This window comes from Salmo salar, chromosome 13, assembly GCF_965601325.2.
Source record: "Salmo salar chromosome 13, fSalSal1, whole genome shotgun sequence".
NCBI lineage: Eukaryota > Metazoa > Chordata > Actinopteri > Salmoniformes > Salmonidae > Salmo > Salmo salar.
In genome coordinates, this window is record NC_138303.1 from 75588007 (window position 1) to 75606969 (window position 18963).

Below are 18963 nucleotides of genomic sequence, written 5' to 3' on the forward strand. Positions count from 1 at the left end.
CCCCTCATCCGTTCCTCACCTGTTCCAGGGTCTATTTCCATTGCTGAGGCTGCCTCCTACCAGTGTCTGTAGGGAGGGCAAAGCAGGGCGCCTCAGCTGCTATCTACTCAGCCCTCTCTGTCCCCTGGCATGGTCTGGCACAGGCACCACCTCAACACCCACAGCCACTCCTCCAGCCTCTGCCTCTCCACCAAAACCAGCACACAGAGACCACCACCACCACCTCACAACCCGGCCCAACGCAGCCAGGCCACTGGGGAAATAACAACAGAAGACAACATCGTCAATACAGCAATAATAACAACACCTCTACAGAGATGGACAGAGAAGAAGTAAATAAAGGACAGGGTAATGTTCAGAAGGCACAACATGTAAGAAAACACAGTGAAACGAGGTATAATACTATCGGAACTTGGTTGTTTAATGAACACAACCCAGCTTCAACAAAGACCTTCAATACAGCACAGGATCAACAGAGTTGAGTTCAGGTGGATGACAATATACACATTGAAGATACTAGTAGTCCCTATGTAATGAATAGAGATGATATGATTAATTGCTAGACCTACTTGGCAGAGAGACACAAAATATCATATCTAGACTATTCATTTCTATCTGAACTTTCAACAATGTTGTTCTCTACTGAACACAGCACGAGCACACACGCACACGCTTAAGTGTTAATGTCCAAGAAGCCGGTGTTTGGACGATATATCGTCACGGGTGTTGTTCGGCCTGAGAGGAAGTTGAGGGCTGGTAAACCGTTCCAATATATCCTCTTAACACTGGCTTAGAGGGCATTATAACTTTTATACAACCGGTTACCAACACACTCAAATAATGATTGACATATTTTCATTAAAAATCCTTCCATAAGATATAGTCCCGACACAAATCTAGGGTTGCTACACAAGTCGGCTGGTCGTTTGTTCTATTGGTTCGGTTGCTAGAGACGCGACCCAGTCGTTCAGTTTTTCTGTTCTGTATCTATGGACGCGACCAAGTCATTCGTTCTAAATGTTCCATTGCCATACTGGCTGGCAATGTTCTTATCCCTTGATTGCTAGCTAGCCAACTACGGCTAACTTACAGTCACGTCCAACAGTGCAGCCAGAGTAACAACACATCCATAACAATGAGCTAATGAGGTGTTATTTCGCCTGGCATAGAAAATGTGCTCAATCGTCAGGACACTGTTGTTCAGTGAAGCTAGCCAACAACACAGCTAACACAATGACTTCAAACTGAAGCTGGAAAGACTGCAAACTAGCTGCACTTCGTTTTGTTTGACCTTTTTTACCTTTTGAAAATTGAAACAATGTTGCAAATGTCGGAGAGACAGACAGCAAGGTTTATACAAAGCTCCGCTGTTGAAAACTACATGTTAGTCTAAAAGAAATGTGAGATAATGTCTAAATGCTTTTTATAGTGGAGATCAAGTTTATACATTGCCTGGCTGGGCTAATGAGATAGTGGATTATGCAGTCAGATGGAACAGAGTAAATTGGCATTTTAACGTCATAGATTTAGCCAGTGGTAATTTGTGGAATAGACACCGGCAGGAATGCAGTTTAAACAAATCAGCATTCAGGATTAGACCCAACTTTTGTATAATTTACAATGACAGACAGTTGAGCGACTACGCCTACATAACCAAACCAGGTTATCCCAATCATTTGGTGTGCTTGTGTGAATGTATGGACAATGAAGGAGGTATATATAATATAAAACCACTTCTAACACTGTTTACCGTGTTTACCACCTTAAATATATGCCATTACCCATCTATCTAGCTAAACATAGCTAGCTAACATTAGCTGACCAAGCTAGCTAGCTAGCTGATCGTTTTGTGAACAGAACTCGTGAGCATTGCATTCAGATTAGCTTTTTTATTTCAAACGAAATATATATTTGTTGCAAACTGACTACGTAGATATCTATCCATCTATACGGATTTCTGATGATCCACTGACCTCATCCATGATGTCTAGACGGCTGTTTCACAAGCTAAATGCAAAAAAAGTCAACAAATCGTTAGGAATGAGAGTAGAGCTACTAAATTCGGACGTCACACACACATGTACACATATGGCACTGCATTGGCAGCCATATTGAATTTTCTATCCAGTGATGTCTCTGGAACCAGGACCACGTTATACCTCAGCTGCTTGCTAGCTTGTTTGCTAGCTTGTTAGCACCCACATGAGGGTGTGGCTAGCGTGGCTATGTGAGTGCCGTTTGTATAGTGTAAATGGCCAGTGACACAGCTTCCTAGTAAACGAGTCATTGAGGGGCACGGGCTGCCAATTGCAGTGGTGTGTATTCATGGATGCCAAGGGAAGACAGGCAGTTTACAAACACTTACGTTGGAGTCATTAAAACTTGTTTTTCAACCACTCCACAAATTTCTTGTTAACAAACTATAGTTTTGGCAAGTCGGTTAGGACATCTACTTTGTGCATGATCCAAGTAATTTTCCCCAAAATAGTTTACAGACAGATTATTTCACATATAATTCACTGTATCACAATTCCAGTGGGTCAGAAGTTTACATACACTAAGATGACTGTGCCTTTAAACAGCTTGGAAAATTCCAGAAAATGTTGTCATGGCTTTAGAAGCTTCTGATAGGCTAATTGACATCATTTGAGTCAATTGGAGGTGTACCTGTGGATGTATTTCAAGGCCTACCTTCAAACTCAGTGCTTCTTTGCTTGACATCATGGGAAAATCCAAAGAAATCAGCCAAGACATCAGAAAAAAATTGTAGACCTCCACAAGTCTGGTTCATCCTTGGGAGCATTTTCCAAATGCCTGAAGGTACAACTTTCATCTGTACAAACAATAGTACGCATGTATAAACACCAAGGGACCACGCAGCCGTCATACCGCTCAGGAAGGAGACGCATTCTGTCTCCTAGAGATGAACGTACTTTGGTGCGAAAGTGCATATCAATCCCAGAACAACAGCAAAGGACCTTGTGAAGATGCTGGAGGAAACAGGTACATAACTATCTATATCCACAGTAAAACGAGTCCTATATCAACATAACCTGAAAGGGCTCTCAACAAGGAAGAAGCCACTGCTCCAAAACTGCCATAAAAAAGCCAGACTACGGTTTGCAACTGCACATGCGGACAAAGATTGTACTTTTTGGAGAAATGTCCTCTGGTCTGATGAAACAAAAACAGATCTGTTTGGCCATAATGACCATCGATATGTTTGTAGGAAAAAGGGGGAGGCTTGCAAGCCGAAGAACACTATTCCAACCGTGAAGCACGGGGGTGGCAGCATCATGTTGTGGGGGTTCTTTGCTGCAGGAGGGACTGGTGCACTTCTCAAAATAGATGGCATCATGAGGTAGAAAAATTATGTGGATATATTGAAGCAACATCTCAAGACATCAGTCAGGAAGTTAAAGCTTGGTCGCGAACAATGACCCCAAGCATACTTCCAAAGTTGTGGCAAAATGGCTTAAGGACAACATAGTCAAGGTATTGGAGTGGCCATCACAAAGCCCTGACCTCAATCCCATAGAACATTTGTGGGGAGAACTGAAAAAGTGTGTGTGAGCAAGGAGGCCTACAAACCTGATTGAGTTACACCAGTTCTGTCAGGAGGAATGGGCCAAAATTCACCCAACTTATTGTGGGAAGCTTGTGGAAGACTATCTGAAACGTTTGACCCAAGTTAAACAATTTAAAGGCAATGCTACCAAATACTAATTGAGTGTATGTAAACTTCTGACCCACTGGGAATGTGATGAAAGAAATAAAAGCTGAAATAAATCATTCTCTCTACATTATTCTGGCATTTCACATTCTTAAAATAAAGTGGTGATCCTAACTGACCTAGGACAGTGCATTTTTACTAGGATTGAATGTCAGGAATTGTGAAAAACTGAGTTTGAATGTATTTGGCTAAGGTGTATGTAAACTTCCGACTTCAACTGTATTTTCTACTTGCATGAATGCACACACACACACACACACACACACACACACACACACACACACACACACACACACACACACACACACACACACACACACACACACACACACACACACACAGAAATCAGAACAATGGACAGCCACATGATATCTAGCTTATGTTGATTGGACTAAATTGTTTTTGGAATCTTTTAGTTGTCACTGTATTAGACTTAGCATAGGTGATTTGGTGATATTCAAATGTTGGAAGTTGAAATGGTGCTGGAATAGTGGATGCAGCTCATGTTTGCTTTGGGATTTGCGGTAACTCTCTGGTTTTATAAATCAATAGTTGTTTATAAGTCCAAAACTGTCCTTAACATTAACTTGATTGACCATGTTAGGTCATCTAACTGTTTGTTACATGCAATTTGCTCTGAGGACCCTCCGGTTTTGTGATGAAACAAAGGTGTGGTTAAATGTATTCTGCCACTGTGTCTTCTTATTGTTTTGGCATTAGGCTCATATATCACGGTGGCAAGGCATATGAAACATTTTATAGCAAACAAGGCAATTATCACAACACAGTTTGTTATAAGTATTTCCCCCTGGCTTGGCTTGAGAGATTTCATCCACGCACTGCTACTGGCCATTTGTTCACAGCTCGCTCCTCCCACTGAATGAGCAACACAGCGCGCTATGAGCAACAGCAAAAAGAGCTGCACTTCCTCGTTGACTGGATACACTCGTCACACACACACACACACGAACAAACAAGACTGCATTGTTTTGATTGCATTTTACACTGATCGCTGTATCTGGAAAGTAGGCTACAAAAGGCTTGTGAACATACAATATTGAATAGGATAATTTTTCCATATCGAAAAGGATTGTAATTTACACTGTTGCTGTTTTAAGAAGCCGCCGATCAATTCAACAGGTAGGTAGGTTGTTCCCTTATTTGTCTCTCTTCTCCCGTTCTTTGATATATTCCCAGACAATCTGTCAATGTTGCATTTGACTCAGTACCGCTTTCGTTAATAGTTTGTTTTTGTTCTGCATAACATTTGCGAAAACATTTTTGGGGGTGGAATTCGCAAAGATAAATCCATTCCATGGTTTATGTTGGGGTAATTATTAATTTAACACTGATATTAATCTTAGTCAATGGAAACACTATTGAGTTTGCGGCCGCTAATCTAATATGAGGAAACACGGTGCCCTATGACGAGGGGCCGAGTCATTTCGGAGAACCATTACATTTTTGATCGATGAGAGAATTATGCGCATTTAATGTCTCAGCAATTTGTGATGTCATGGAAATGATGGTGTGTGTGAAATTGTAGATATTTTTTTTTACATGTGTAAGTAATTCCCCAAACTAGCCATATCAAAATGTTCAGATTGCTTTGAATAAGTGTGTCAATGTCCATTAGACTATTGAATTCAATGTGCAGGCTTTATGCATATTATGTATTATCACTTAATAGTCTAACAGTTCAGGCTCTATTAAGCCATTATGTGCTCAGTATATAATAAGACATTGTAATATAATATGTAGTTGTTGCAGTTGTTACTATTTAGGAGAACAGTTCATCTATAGGCTGCATAGAATTAAATATCATTGAAGTAAAATGTATTACAACCATCAGAGAAAGATATGATACTAATTTTCATCCAGTGTGATGTCATTACTTGTGTATTAGTGTTTCTCATAAAGTTTTTCTGTTGAATTGACCTATAGATTCCTGATGTGTGACCTCAGCATGGACCAAGTGGCCCCCCTGTCGACTTGCTACCGCTCCAGCCTCAAGGTGAGACTTCACAAGGCTGTGCCACTAATACAGTAGATGAGTAGGACAATTGCATACATTGTAATGCTGGAGATGGTTGTGTATAGTACATATAGGACTACTGTATCACAACTGATAATGCAAGTCTGGATCAAAAGCCTGCACACCAAATTGCTCTCCAGGACTGGAGTTGGACCACCCTTTACTCAAGGCTACTTAGTTAAGAACGCACATTTACAAAGATCAAAAGTCAGCAGAGATTTATTTTCAAACCCTGCATGTGTTGCAGCACACTCGTGGCTGCTATCCTCCTTCTTCATAAGAGAAGAGATAAGAGGATAAAGCCAAACATATTAAACGTGAGGATAATTGGGGAGCTGATGGAGGAGAGGCTTTGTCTTTTCCACCTTCTCTACTGCCACTAAAGTAATTCGTCCCCTTGGCAACTAGGAAGAAAAAAGGCTCTCAGGACCTTGAGGGCCCTGTTTGTGCCAGCCTACCTTTTCTAAGGACAAATAGACAAATCATTAAACACTTTATGGATCAAAGGAGATGGTGTTTGTTTCTCCACCTCGAGTGTGGGGAGTTAGCCCTCAATTTATTTTAATAAAAAATCATAAGTGCCTTACAGTATTAGACTTTCAGGCGCACCTATGCCACTTTAGCGTACATCACTACTATCAATGTCCTAGTGATTTGTTAAGGTTTCATGTGCGGCTTGGTAGTATAACGTCATTAGAAGTCTCATCTGCATCTGTAAAGGGCTAATGCTGAGATGGGTACAGTGTAGATTCAAACAGTGAGCTCGTCTCAAAAGGGCTCCATCTTAGCTAATCAAATTGTGAAGAAGAGTCTGGTTTCCCTAACCTGATTTGAAGAGGGGATGAGGGAGAGGGAAAAGGGAGAGAGGCTGATGGAGGGGGAGGAGTGGGTGGAGTTTGTTTTCTTCTCACAAAGCAGCCGCCCACGCTGTTTGTGTGAACCCTCAGAGCTGAACTGCTCAGAGCTGAACGAATGCCAGCTGCCTCAAGGGAAGTTTCTAGGTCTGCTACGCTACGGAACAGGAACACCATATATGGTCGTCCTCTCCCAGTGGTTCACAGCCAGCCTGGCTGGGAGAATATAAAAGGCCTGATGTGTTTGACTAGTGATGACAGATTGGTTCTGCTGAAAGGGAGTGCCCACATAAAGTATTTTTTCTCTCTTTGCTTTTGCCTGCCCTGTTATCTTATAAGACTCTGTTTGAAGAAGTGAATTAAGTTTTTCCTAAATGATTCACAGTATCTATGGGTGATCAGCTGTTGGTCATCAGGACAGGGCTATACTTGTCTCACCTAATTTATCCAATTATGTAGACATGCAGTAGTATGGGGCTTTCTCAAATGATCAGGCCAAAGAAAACAATTTGTGTCTTTTTTTATTAACTAACAGTGTGTTGTTTTCCTATGTGTTTGTCCTTTATAGCGGCAAGCAGCCTTTGACCTGTTTGAAGATCCCATGTCTCTGTTCTCTGGATACTTCCTCCCCTCAGACGATGACCAGTCTCTTCAGGAGGTGCCCTCTGGCCTCAACTGTTTCTCACACGGTATGCCCCCACCACATCCTACCAACGAGTGCCACATCACTCTAGCCCTCTACTTTACACCAGTCACTTTCATAACACCTATACCAACTAATCACCCTAGCCCAAAGTCAGACCAAACTCTTCACAACTCTATTAGTCAGTTATTCGCCAGACATTATGTCACAAAGTTAACAATGTAGATCAACTGATTGCTGGCATACAAATGATTTTTAATTAATGATTAACAGAAAAACAATTGTTGATATGTGGTTACATAGTTTATGATTAACAATTATCCAGAACCCAAACGTTGTAAGTGAAACTCCCATCCAGGTCCATGGCAGTTAGCCATTTTAGTCTGCCTGAACCCTATTTAAATATATATATTTTAACATTTATATTTGGGCATTTAGCAGACACTCTTATCCAGAGCGACTTACAGTTAGTACATTGATCTTAAGATAGCTAGGTGGACCAACCACATATCACAGTCATAGTAAATATATTTTTCCTCAATAAAGTAGCAAAGTCAAGTGTGAGTGTTAGTTCACAATTTTATTTTATTTTATTATTATGTATTATTTTGGGGGGGTTGGGGTGAGGAGGGGTGCGGGGGAGGGGTGCTGTGGAAACATTAAACCATGTTATGACACTGTTAAAGCAATGTTATTACATAAGAAAGGTCTAGAAGGTTGATTCATAGAGTAAGCAAACATTTGTTTTCTCTCTCCAGACATGGGCCCCTGCTCTGTTCCCCTGTTGACCCCGTGCAGTAAGGCAGTGATGAGTCAGGCCCTGAAGGACAGTTTCAGTGGCTTCTCGAAGGTCCAACGCTGCTATGGCATCTCCAACAGTGAGTCACCTCCTACACCTGCTCATTCTATCACTTATTGTCCTCCCTTTTTCTTAATTTCCATTCTATTTTTTTTTTTAATTACAAGGATGATATTAAGTTAACTTTGTGTTTGTTTCCTTGCTGTATTTCCTGCCAATGTTCTACCCAATTTGGATTGGAAGTTTTCTTTAATCATTAAAAAGTAAGCCTAGTTAAGTAAAATCAAGATGAAGACTGGTGTAATTTGGTGAGGTGTCCATGGAATTGTGGCTGAAATTTTTTGTAATTTGAAATTATATTAAGCCTTATATCTTTTTTACTTTCTCTCTTTCACAGACCCTCGTAAGTGGACCAAGCAGCATGTGATGCAGTGGCTGCACTGGGCGGCCAGTGAATTCAGCCTGGCCAACGTCCATTTCTTTAAGTTTGACATGAACGGCCAGGAGCTGTATGACCTGGGTAAGGAGAGCTTCCTGGACCTGGCTCCAGACTTTGTGGGCGACATCCTGTGGGAGCACCTGGACCAGATGATGAAAGGTAACAATGGCGTTGGAACCTTTTAGTCAGATGGTGTTTGTGTGGAAGGCAGATGGCGGAAAGAGTAGGTTTCTGACACCTATCAAAATGTTGTATTAGGGTGGAAATGTTTTTTGTCCTGTGGAATTATTGTACCCTTTGGCTAAAAGATACATGCTAAAATCAAATAACAGAATTTCTTCCAGAGTGTCAAGAGAGAGAAGAATCCATAAGCCTCAGCAGTGTTGTGCCCGCCGTAACTAACTGGATGAGCTCTAGCGGTGAGTGTCCATTAGAAAAACAAACTAAACACCAGAGGCTTCAAATCTAATTAAACATCAGATAGACAAAACAGTTTGGCTTCAGCTTCATTTGAACAACAGAAGCCTTAAGCTGTCCAGAGATGTCTCTGAGGTAGATGTGATGAGATGCGCTAAGTGGGCGTTTGTTTGTTCTTCTCTTCTTTCTGCAGGCTTCAGTCTGGAGGAGACCCAGTGTGCCCTGCAGGTGCCTGACAACAGCGACAGTCTGCTGAGAGAGCTGTTTGAGACCTCAGACAAGACCGCCCTGCTGACTCCAGATCAGGAGTTCTCCATGTTCTCCAAGCCCCAGCTAAGCACGGTCAACGTCAGCTACGTCAGGAGCAACCCAGGCACAGGGCAGCTCTCCAAAGCCTGTGAGTAGGCCAACCCACTGTTGTCTAGAAGCTATTAATCAATGTTAATTAGTGTTCATTTTCAATCAAAATCACATTAGAGAAAAAAACAAGGCAACATGTAAACGATTCCCAAAAGATGTTCAGTTTCAGTGATAGTTCCTAAACCTTATCCAGTTTCAGGTGAACTAAACATTCTTCTTTTTTGTTTATCCACAGTCTTGTCCCAGGACCAGAGTTTGTGTTCATTGGAGAGTGTGGATAGCATCGAGGGGCCAGAGTCCATGCTACACTCCTGGGGCAGCCAATCCTCCCTGGCGGACAACCAGAGGGTGCCGTCCCACGACAGCTTTGAGGACGAGTACAACAGCAGCCCACTGAGTCTGGAGAAGCAGGGCCTGTCCTTCAAGGACTACGTCCAGGAGAGGAACGAGCCTGTGGAATTGGGAAAGCCTGTCATAGCTGCTGCAGTGCTGGCTGGCTTTACTGGTGAGTTCATGAACCCGGTGACACAATCAAACACATCTCATCTTGTATGGAATACTATCCATCTTTCTGTCAACCCCAGTTCAAAACAGTACACTGCAGCTGAGTATAAGCAAACGATGCCTTTTGATTGCCTTCTGACTCCTCTGCCTCTTTTTTCCTCTCAACAGGAAGTGGTCCTATCCAGCTGTGGCAGTTCCTGCTGGAGCTCCTGACTGATAAGAGTTGTCAGGCCATCATCAGCTGGACCGGAGACGGCTGGGAGTTCAAACTCACCGACCCAGATGAAGTGAGTGTCAATTGGCCTCATACAATATGTGTATATCAGGTTGTGGAGGATATGGCCACAAGGGTTTACAGGACCAGAAAAGTATTCAACACAAGAGCTATCAGAGGACATCAATATAAAGTAAATGGTTCTATTTTCCATTGGTGTTTATCTTTCTCTCTCTCCCCCAGGTGGCTAGACGCTGGGGCCGCAGGAAGAACAAACCCAAGATGAATTACGAGAAGCTGAGCCGTGGCCTGCGATACTATTACGACAAGAACATAATCCACAAGACCTCGGGCAAACGCTACGTCTACCGCTTCGTCTGCGACCTGCAGAACCTTCTGGGCTACTCGGCCGAAGAGCTCCACATCATGCTGGGGGTCCAGCCTGACACTGAGGATTGAATCAACTGCCGTTTTATCGAAAGGGAAGGGGTTAGAGATTGAGTCAATGGGGCCTCACTACCCCAACCTAGCAAAAGTTGCTAATGGTACAGGTCACCTGAAGGTCATTTCTGGTCATTAAACAGGTGGCACTGAGTGATGTGCACTGACAGTCGCTACACTGGTGGTAAGGCAGCGACATCTCTAATTTGGAGCAGCCACTCCTGTCTTGGCTCTTGTGCCATCAATGTGCATTGTTGTGCAAGCTTTGGTTGAGAGGGGTGCCAGTATTTAAATCAAGCGTTCCCTCTGAGTGAAAGTGTTGTTGTGCAAATTGTAATGGATCAGCTCTGTATCCATCTGCAAAGTGGAAAGCTGTCGATTGCACAGATGATAATTGCGATCACTGTAACATAGCAGATTTTTTCATTCAAGCCTGATACTCAGCAAGTGTGGTGTTTTCAGTCTGAATAGTGGACATTTTTACATACTGTGAGTGATCTTGGGGTTACCAAATGAGAATGCTTTTGAGGTGGCGGCTCCAGCACCATAAGGTTAGGCACCACACCCTCATGGGGTAATTTTCACAATCAACTTTTACCAGTTGAATGTAGACACACGTAATCCTTTTTTGTATTACAATTATTCTGAAATATTTTATTAAAATATACAAACGAGGCAATATCTCAACATCTCATATTTCCATATCGCGCATATCCATTTTTCTGGACACTGGATAAAGTCAGTTTCAATATTTTGGTTTCCTTTTGTTAAGACACTCCAGGACCAGACTTGTCCAGAGCAGGTTGTGGATAAATACTTCTTTTTTTTAATCTTTCTATCTGTAAAATACTAAAGACAGCCATTTGGCGCATTTTCTGAATTCATTTTTTATCGAAAATACAACATTGACAACATATCAACAATTCCCTCTGGGCAAGTCTGGAGAATATATCTAAGGATAACCCAAAAAAATTTGGTAAATGCAGATGCTTCTGAAGCTGGAGTGTGGGAAGAGTCGGACTTATGGGAAATGGCAGCTAAAGACAAGTACACTGAATTTAGACTACCAAATGCCAAATGCCTATTTAGACACAATCACTATCTCTTCAGAGTAAGTTACTAGCTAAATATAGTCTATGAAGTGTGATTTTAAATCATGTGTAATTTAATGTAGTGAGCTTTGAAATTATTGCTGTATGTTCATTTTAAAGTGGTTAAAATTCATTAAAATGTTGATGAGAAACTAAAGAAAATATATATTTTCATCAAGATTTTTACATTTTATGTTTACTTTTGAAAATATTAATGGACCAAAATAGCAACAAATCTCAAAATTGATAGGTAGATGAAAAATGGTGCCTGGCCTTAAATAGGAGTTTCGATGGAGAATGTATTCTTGATTTTTTGGAATAGCTAAGATTCCCTTTACTGTTGTGCTTCGTAATGCATTGTCCTGCTGACCAGCTTGCAGCTCAACTGAAATACCAGTCATTGTGGCTACTGCATTTTAACTCTATCGAAAAGGACAATTGTTATTTGGGCTCCCGAGTGGCGCAGCGGGTCTAAGGCACAGCATCTCAGTGCAAGAGGTGTCACTACAGTCCCTGGTTTGAATCCAGGCTGTATCACATCCGCCCGTGATTGGGAGTCCCATAGGGTGGCGCACAATTGGCCCAGCGTCATCTGGGTTTGGCCGGGGTAGGCCGTCATTGTAAATAAGAATTTGTTCTTAACTGACTTGCCTAGTTAAATAAAGGTTAAATTTAAAAAAAAATCTATGAATATGCATATAAGGTTGAATGTAATGGTGTAGCAGCTATTCTAATGATGTTTTGTAGCAGGTCTATCAAGGGATCTGTTTGTGCCTCGATTATTGTTTATTTCTTTTTCTGTGGTCAAAGCAACATGTGGCAAAAGCGACATGTAAACTGCCTTCAAAGTATTCACATCCCTTGACTTTTTCCACATTTTGTTGTTACAGCCTGAATGTAAAATATATTAAATTTAGATTTTTTTGTGACTGGCCTACACCCAATACCCCATATTGGCAAAGTGGAATGATGTTTTTTCAAAACATTTACAAATTAATAAAAATGTAAAAGCTGAAATGTCTTGAGTCGATAAGTATTCAACCCCTTTGTTATTACAAGCCTAAATAAGTTTAGGATTAAAAATGTTCTTACCTAGTCACATAATAAGTTGCATGGACTCACTCTGTGTGCAATAATAGTGTTTAACACAATTTTTCAATGACTACCTCTACCTATTGTTAGATCGGTAAAAAAGCAGAGCATGGTGAAGTTATTCATTAAATGTTGGATGGTGTATCAATACACCCAGTCACTACAAAGATACAGGCATCCTTCCTAACTCAGTTGCCGGAGTAGAAGGAAACTGCTTAGGAATTTCACAATGAGGCCAATGGTGACTGTAAAACAGTTAGAGTTTAATGGCTGTGGTAGGAGAAAACTGAGGATGGATCAACAACATTGTAGTTACTCCACAATACTAACGTAATTGACAGAGTGAAAAGAAGGAAGCCTGTACAGAATACAAATATTCCCAAAACATGCATCCTGTTTGCAACAAGGCACTAACGTAATACTGCAAAAAATGTGGCAAAGCAATTAACTTTTTGTCCTGAATACAGCGTGTTATGTTTGGGGCAAATCCAAAACAACACATTACTGAGTACCACTCTCCATATTTTCAAGCATGGTGGTGGCTGCGTCATATTATGGGTATGCTTGTAATCGTTAGGATTGGGGAGCTTTTCAGGATAAAAAATAAACGAAATGGAGCTAAGCATAGGCAAAATCCTAGAGGAAAAACTGGTTCAGTCTACTTTCATCACACACTGGGGTGTGAATACTTTCTGAAGGCACTCTATATGGTTTATTCTAAACTATATTTGTATTTTGTTTTTATATTTAACAACATTGGACTACCATACTTGTAATACAATTCATATTCACTGAATATTCACTGAAGATAATAAGGCAGCCTTTTTCAAGTTATTGTACTGATGACGGACACACAAAGATGGAGTACATTTTAGCAGGTGCGCAATGTTATTTCTCAAACAAAAGGGTTGTGTATATGTTCTCTGAATCATTTTTGACCTCTTCTTCTATTGATTGATATTGTATAACACAATGAAAAATTAAGATCAATTTAAGAATTCTGTTGTTGAATTATTAACAATATAGAACATTTTGAATTGACATGTGAAGCAACAGGGTTATCGTAAAACAAAATGTTCTAACCGAAATTCGATTAGAACATTTTGAATTGACATGTGAAGCAACAGGGTTATCGTAAAACCAAATGTTCTAATCGAATTTCGGTCTTGTTACAACGTCTGAGCTCTGAATATATCATTGGCAGTGCAACATGCTGTGCTGTTTGCTGTAACTTAAGCTGTGCATGTCATCGGCATACCATATACCCGTGTAACTTATTAATCATAATTACATTGTCAGCCTTTCTGTGGTTTTCAAATGGTAAATGGCTTTATGACATTTTAATAAAAGCTTTATTTTTATATGACGCTTTTATTGACAGTTGATATCTAATTATAGTGGGTAGTAGATAATTATATTGGCCAAGTTTTGAAAGAACACTTAGTTAAGTACCAAAATGTATTTGAGTTGATTCAAATAAATACTTTCTTAAGCCTCATAGGATAACAATCTGTCACACCAAGAATGAAGTGAAGTTTAGTGAACTTGCCAAAGTACAAGTTTTGTCTTTGTTTAGTGTCAATGCGCAACTAGTGTCAATGTACACTACCCCGTTTTACATCATATCTGAGCAGATTGCTCCATGCAAAAACTCCCACGTATAATTCCAATTTAATTTACTATGATAGTTTATTACACAGACGTATGCATACTAACACTGCTCAAGTCCAGAAGTTTCATTTGAATGTGATATTCAAAGATTAAAATGCAATTACTCAAAGTATTAAAAAAAATATTGTAGGTAGCTAGTACACTCCTTGGTTGAAGAAGGGGAAGTTCCCATGTTCACTACTCGAAACGTGAAATAATAATGTGTCTAGTTAAATTCATTAATCAATCAAAAACTCTGGAAAAGACTCTACCACCTTCCCTGATATCTTCACACATCACGTACCCCCCATCCTGTAAGTGAGAGAACATGCAAGTGAGATGTGGTGCCTCTTTCCTTGTGAGAGCATGTAGGGACAAAGCACAAGGCCTAGTCCTAGTCATGGGTATTCACCTACACAACTCAAAGGCTAACTGTCAACATCTGCCTCCACAATAAAGCGCACTGTGCTCTGTGCTGTGTGTGTGTGTGTGTGTGTGTGTGTGTGTGTGTGTGTGTGTGTGTGTGTGTGTGTGTGTGTGTGTGTGTGTGTGTGTGTGTGTGTGTGTGTGTGTCAACATCGGCCACAGTACAGCCTCTGCAATAGTGTGTGTGTGTGTGTGTGTGTGTGTGTGTGTGTGTGTGTGTGTGTGTGTGTGTGTGTGTGTGTGTGTGTGTGTGTGTGTGTGTGTGTGTGTGTGTGTGTGTGTGTGTGGTGTGTGTGTGTGTGTGTGTGTGTGTGTGTGAGAGAGTGCGTGCGTGCGCACACATATATGGGCATGGTTTACTGTCAATGCTATGAGAACAATGAGTTATGTGTGTATTTAATAACCTCTATTGCTCAACTTTGGAATACACAAACCACAAGTTGGTGTGATCTCATGAACATTATAGGCATGTCCCTAAATGCAAATGCCATTGCCTAATACATACATAGTTGATCCAGCTCCAAATCGTCTGTACACTACGTTTTGCGCCCACTAAGATTGCCCTTGACTCACTTCTCATACATTCACAAACTCAGAAATAAAGTTACATTTAAAGGCCATTTCAGAAACCATACAGTGGTAACAATTGTGAAGGTCAGTAAATACATGTACATTGGCTTGAATTATCATACCTCTTATGATTTTGGTCTTGTTAACGGAATACATGCCACAAGAATTACAATACTATTTTTCTCAATATTTTCCCAAACTCTCCTGCCTATTATGGTCTTACAAATAATATTGGTAGAAGATAGCTGACTAATATTGCTAATGACAAATAAACACATGAGTGTTTACTGGTAGCAGTAACCTAACCTGCGGGCATATAGCCAGTCTGTAGGTGGCTCCCATGTGACAGGTGCGAACAAGATCCAACTCAAGTGTATCCACACCCAACCTTAAGAAAACATGGTGCAGCTATTGTGTTGATCTATTGAATGAAGAGAGCACATGACTGTCTCTCTGCATTGTGTGCCAGTAAAAGGCAATATTCTTTTGGGGCCGATTCCGACTTAGGAAATGAACAACAGTAAGGATCTATGTGTAGCTGGTGCAGAGGAGTCAGGCACAGGACAGCAGAGATGATTAAATAAAAGTAACTATTCTCAAAGTCATCAAAATACAAGAGAATTACCAAGCCCACAAATACGGACCACAATACAACAAATTATCACTCACAACCAAACATGGGGAACAGAGGGTTAAATAATAAACAGGTAATTGGGTGAGTGAAACCAGGTGTGGAAGACATAGACAAAACAAATGGAAAATGAAAAGTGGATCGGCGGTGGCTAGAAGACCGGTGATGTCGACCGCCGAACGTCGCCCGAACAAGGAGAGGGACCGACTTCGGCGGAAGTCGTGACAACACCTTTCCTACGCACTTCTCAGTAGTTAGTATTCAGACTTACCTTGTGCAGTAGTGATGTGCAGTTCTCAAAGGATTCATTATTTTTTTAACAACTCTTTTTACTGACTCATGATTCGTTTTTCTGAGTGACTCTTTCATTTTGTTGTTCATTTGACCTGCTGGCCTCAATGGCAGCAGATTTAATATGCACTCCTCTGGCTCCGGAGACGTGCTCCCAGTGCTCTGAACGAAATTCTGTCAAATGGATCATGCTGAAGGCACAGGCAGCAATAACAGCATAGAGAAGAAAAATACATGTTTAAAACTGGTAATTGATCGCATGAATAAATGCAATTAATTTATTATTATTATCAATGGGACATTGCCCGGTGTAGGGTGCCGTCTTTCGGATGGGACGTTAAACGGGTGTCCTGACTCTCTGTGGTCACTAAAGATCCCATGGAATGTATCGTAAGAGTAGTGGTGTTAACCCCGGTGTCCTGGCTAAATTCCCAATCTGGCCTTCACACCATCATAGCCACCTAATCATCCCCAATTTACAATTGGCTCATTCATCCCCCTCCTCTCCCCTGTAACTATTCCCCAGGTTGTTGCTATAATGAGAATGTGTCCTCAGTCAACTCACCTGGTAAAATAAGGGTAAAATGATGGACAGCTTTGTAGAGCCAAAACATACACACAGTCTCAACAAACTCGAACTCGAGAACGAATCGTTTGGGGTACTGCAGATGCCGAATGATATTGTGCTTATCACCCTCACGGCAGTCAACCAATGCGTTCCGCCAAGAGTCGTTCACAAACTAGTGCGGTTGCGGCCACAACTAGACATTGTTTAAAATGTATCAAGAAATAATCGTATTTGTATGACTAGCAATCAACAAATGTACATTGTTTAAAGCACACTTTTACAAGTCTCAGTTACAAATGACAGCTCCAGTAAACCCCTTATGGTGAACGACATGTGAACGAGAGGCTTGTAGAATCATGACTCTAGAGTTTTCAGTTCATAGATCGCTGCCTGCTCTGGGCATTACTGACTCAAATGAACGAGATGAGTCGAAAGATTTGTTATTTTTACTGAACTAGTCGAAAAGGTCAGCGTCAGTAAAAAGAGCCACACTTCCCATAACTGTTATGCAGGTGTATAACGGGCTTTGCAGGCGTGGTTCCCTTGCGCACGCTGAATACATTTAATTAAACCACTGAAAACCCTCTCACTTGCTGGCCAACAGAATTTCTCGTGGAGCTTTCATTCAATAGGGTTTTAAGTACATTTATCTTAAGCCATGCCTTTAAATACATATACCTTTTATAAACATTTTGTCATCAGACACACTAAAATACATTGAGAGAAAGGGTTCAGAATATAAGGATCATAGAAAGAAAGCCATCTAAATATACAGTATGCATATTTGTCTCCGTTTCAGCACCAACTGGTAGATTTAAAAATACTCTGATTTTATAGATTATTTAGGCATATATTAAGGTTTGGAAAAAACTGGCTTGCAGAGCCTTAACGCACGAAATATATTGATGACTCAAAAATAGTGTTTAAATTCATTCTGAAAGTTGTCATATTTAAGGTTAATCCGTGAAATATTGGAAGGTGGAAAAAAGTGTACATTAGGCCTAAGCGTTGAACAATAGTTATAAATCTACCCTAATCCTCACTAATCATGGAACTTTATGACAACGGTCCAGTCGTCGTGAACCGTGCGCCAGGCTCCAGGTTTAACTTACTACATGTGGTCTGTGTTCCATAATGATTCAAATAGGCTACATGTACCAAATTATTGCACAACGTTAGATTAATATGATCTAATAATACTAGTGACCCTCAAGAACAACTACACATACATGACAGAGTAAAGAAAGGTACACAGAATTGAATAGAATGATGCAAAATGTAAGCTACAAATTGAAGAAAACTAACACTAAAGTGACAGTTATAAATGGATGTGGGTACTAGCTACTGACGGTGGCTCCCAATAGTGGCTAATATTTAACATTTAAAAAAATTGTAAAATAAAATGGAGAAAAGCCTGTGTATATAATTAAAACTTTCTAAAGCGCATACATCAACTCGGCAGGTTCAGCCCTACAGAAGCTTATAGCTTGGGGTTCCAAATTTCACACACTAAAATTATGAGGGCACATAATAAAAATTCTGAATAACGGCACAGCTATTTATAGCCTACTTCACTGTGGAAAAGGGGCCACAATGCATGCCATGTTGATGTGATTTTCAGTTTGCTTCCGTATGACTGGTTTCACATTTGTCTCCAAGGATCAAAGTGGAAAAATCCCCCCCCCCAAAATTGCTATGTGTATTTACAATCAAATCAAAAATCTAATCAAATCAAATTAGTTGTCACGCGCCGAATACAGCAGGTGTAGATTTTACCGTGAAATGCTTACGAGCCCTTTCACAACAATGCAGAGTTAAAAAATAAGAAAAATGTGCCCAAAAAAATCAAAAAAATCATAACACTAAATAATAATAATGAGGCTATATACAAGGATTACCGGTACCGACTCAATGTGCAGGGATATAAAGTAGTTGAGGTAATTGAGGTAATATGTACATGTAGGTAGGGGTAAAAGTGACTAGGCAATCAGGATAGAGCAAATCAAATCAAATCAAATTTCTTTATATAGCCCTTTGTACATCAGCTGATATCTCAAAGTGCTGTACAGAAACCCAGCCTAAAACCCCAAACAGCAAGCAATGCATGTGAAAGAAGCACGGTGGCTAGGAAAAACTCCCTAGGAAAAACTCCCTAGAAAGGCCAAAAACCTAGGAAGAAACCTAGAGAGGAACCAGGCTATGAGG

At 40.6% G+C, this 18963-nt stretch overlaps 1 protein-coding gene across 3 annotated transcripts; it reads left to right on the top strand.

The window, feature by feature from the left end:
- The first annotated feature begins 4570 nt into the window (after positions 1-4570).
- Positions 4571-13983, top strand: LOC106567681 (protein C-ets-2-like). 3 transcript variants are annotated; one of them, XM_014137246.3, is made up of 10 exons: positions 4571-4873; positions 5678-5747; positions 7191-7311; positions 8024-8143; positions 8462-8662; positions 8836-8922; positions 9114-9317; positions 9516-9785; positions 9953-10071; positions 10242-13983. In XM_014137246.3, the coding sequence occupies exons 2-10, from the start codon at positions 5685-5687 to the stop codon at positions 10455-10457; spliced, it is 1401 nt and encodes a 466-aa protein (XP_013992721.1). In that variant the 5' UTR covers positions 4571-4873; positions 5678-5684; the 3' UTR covers positions 10458-13983. The 3 variants fall into 3 exon arrangements, with proteins under 3 accessions (XP_013992721.1, XP_013992723.1, XP_013992722.1); XM_014137248.3 differs by having other exon boundaries at positions 8848-8922; XM_014137247.3 differs by having other exon boundaries at positions 4638-4877.
- Positions 13984-18963: the final 4980 nt, after the last annotated feature.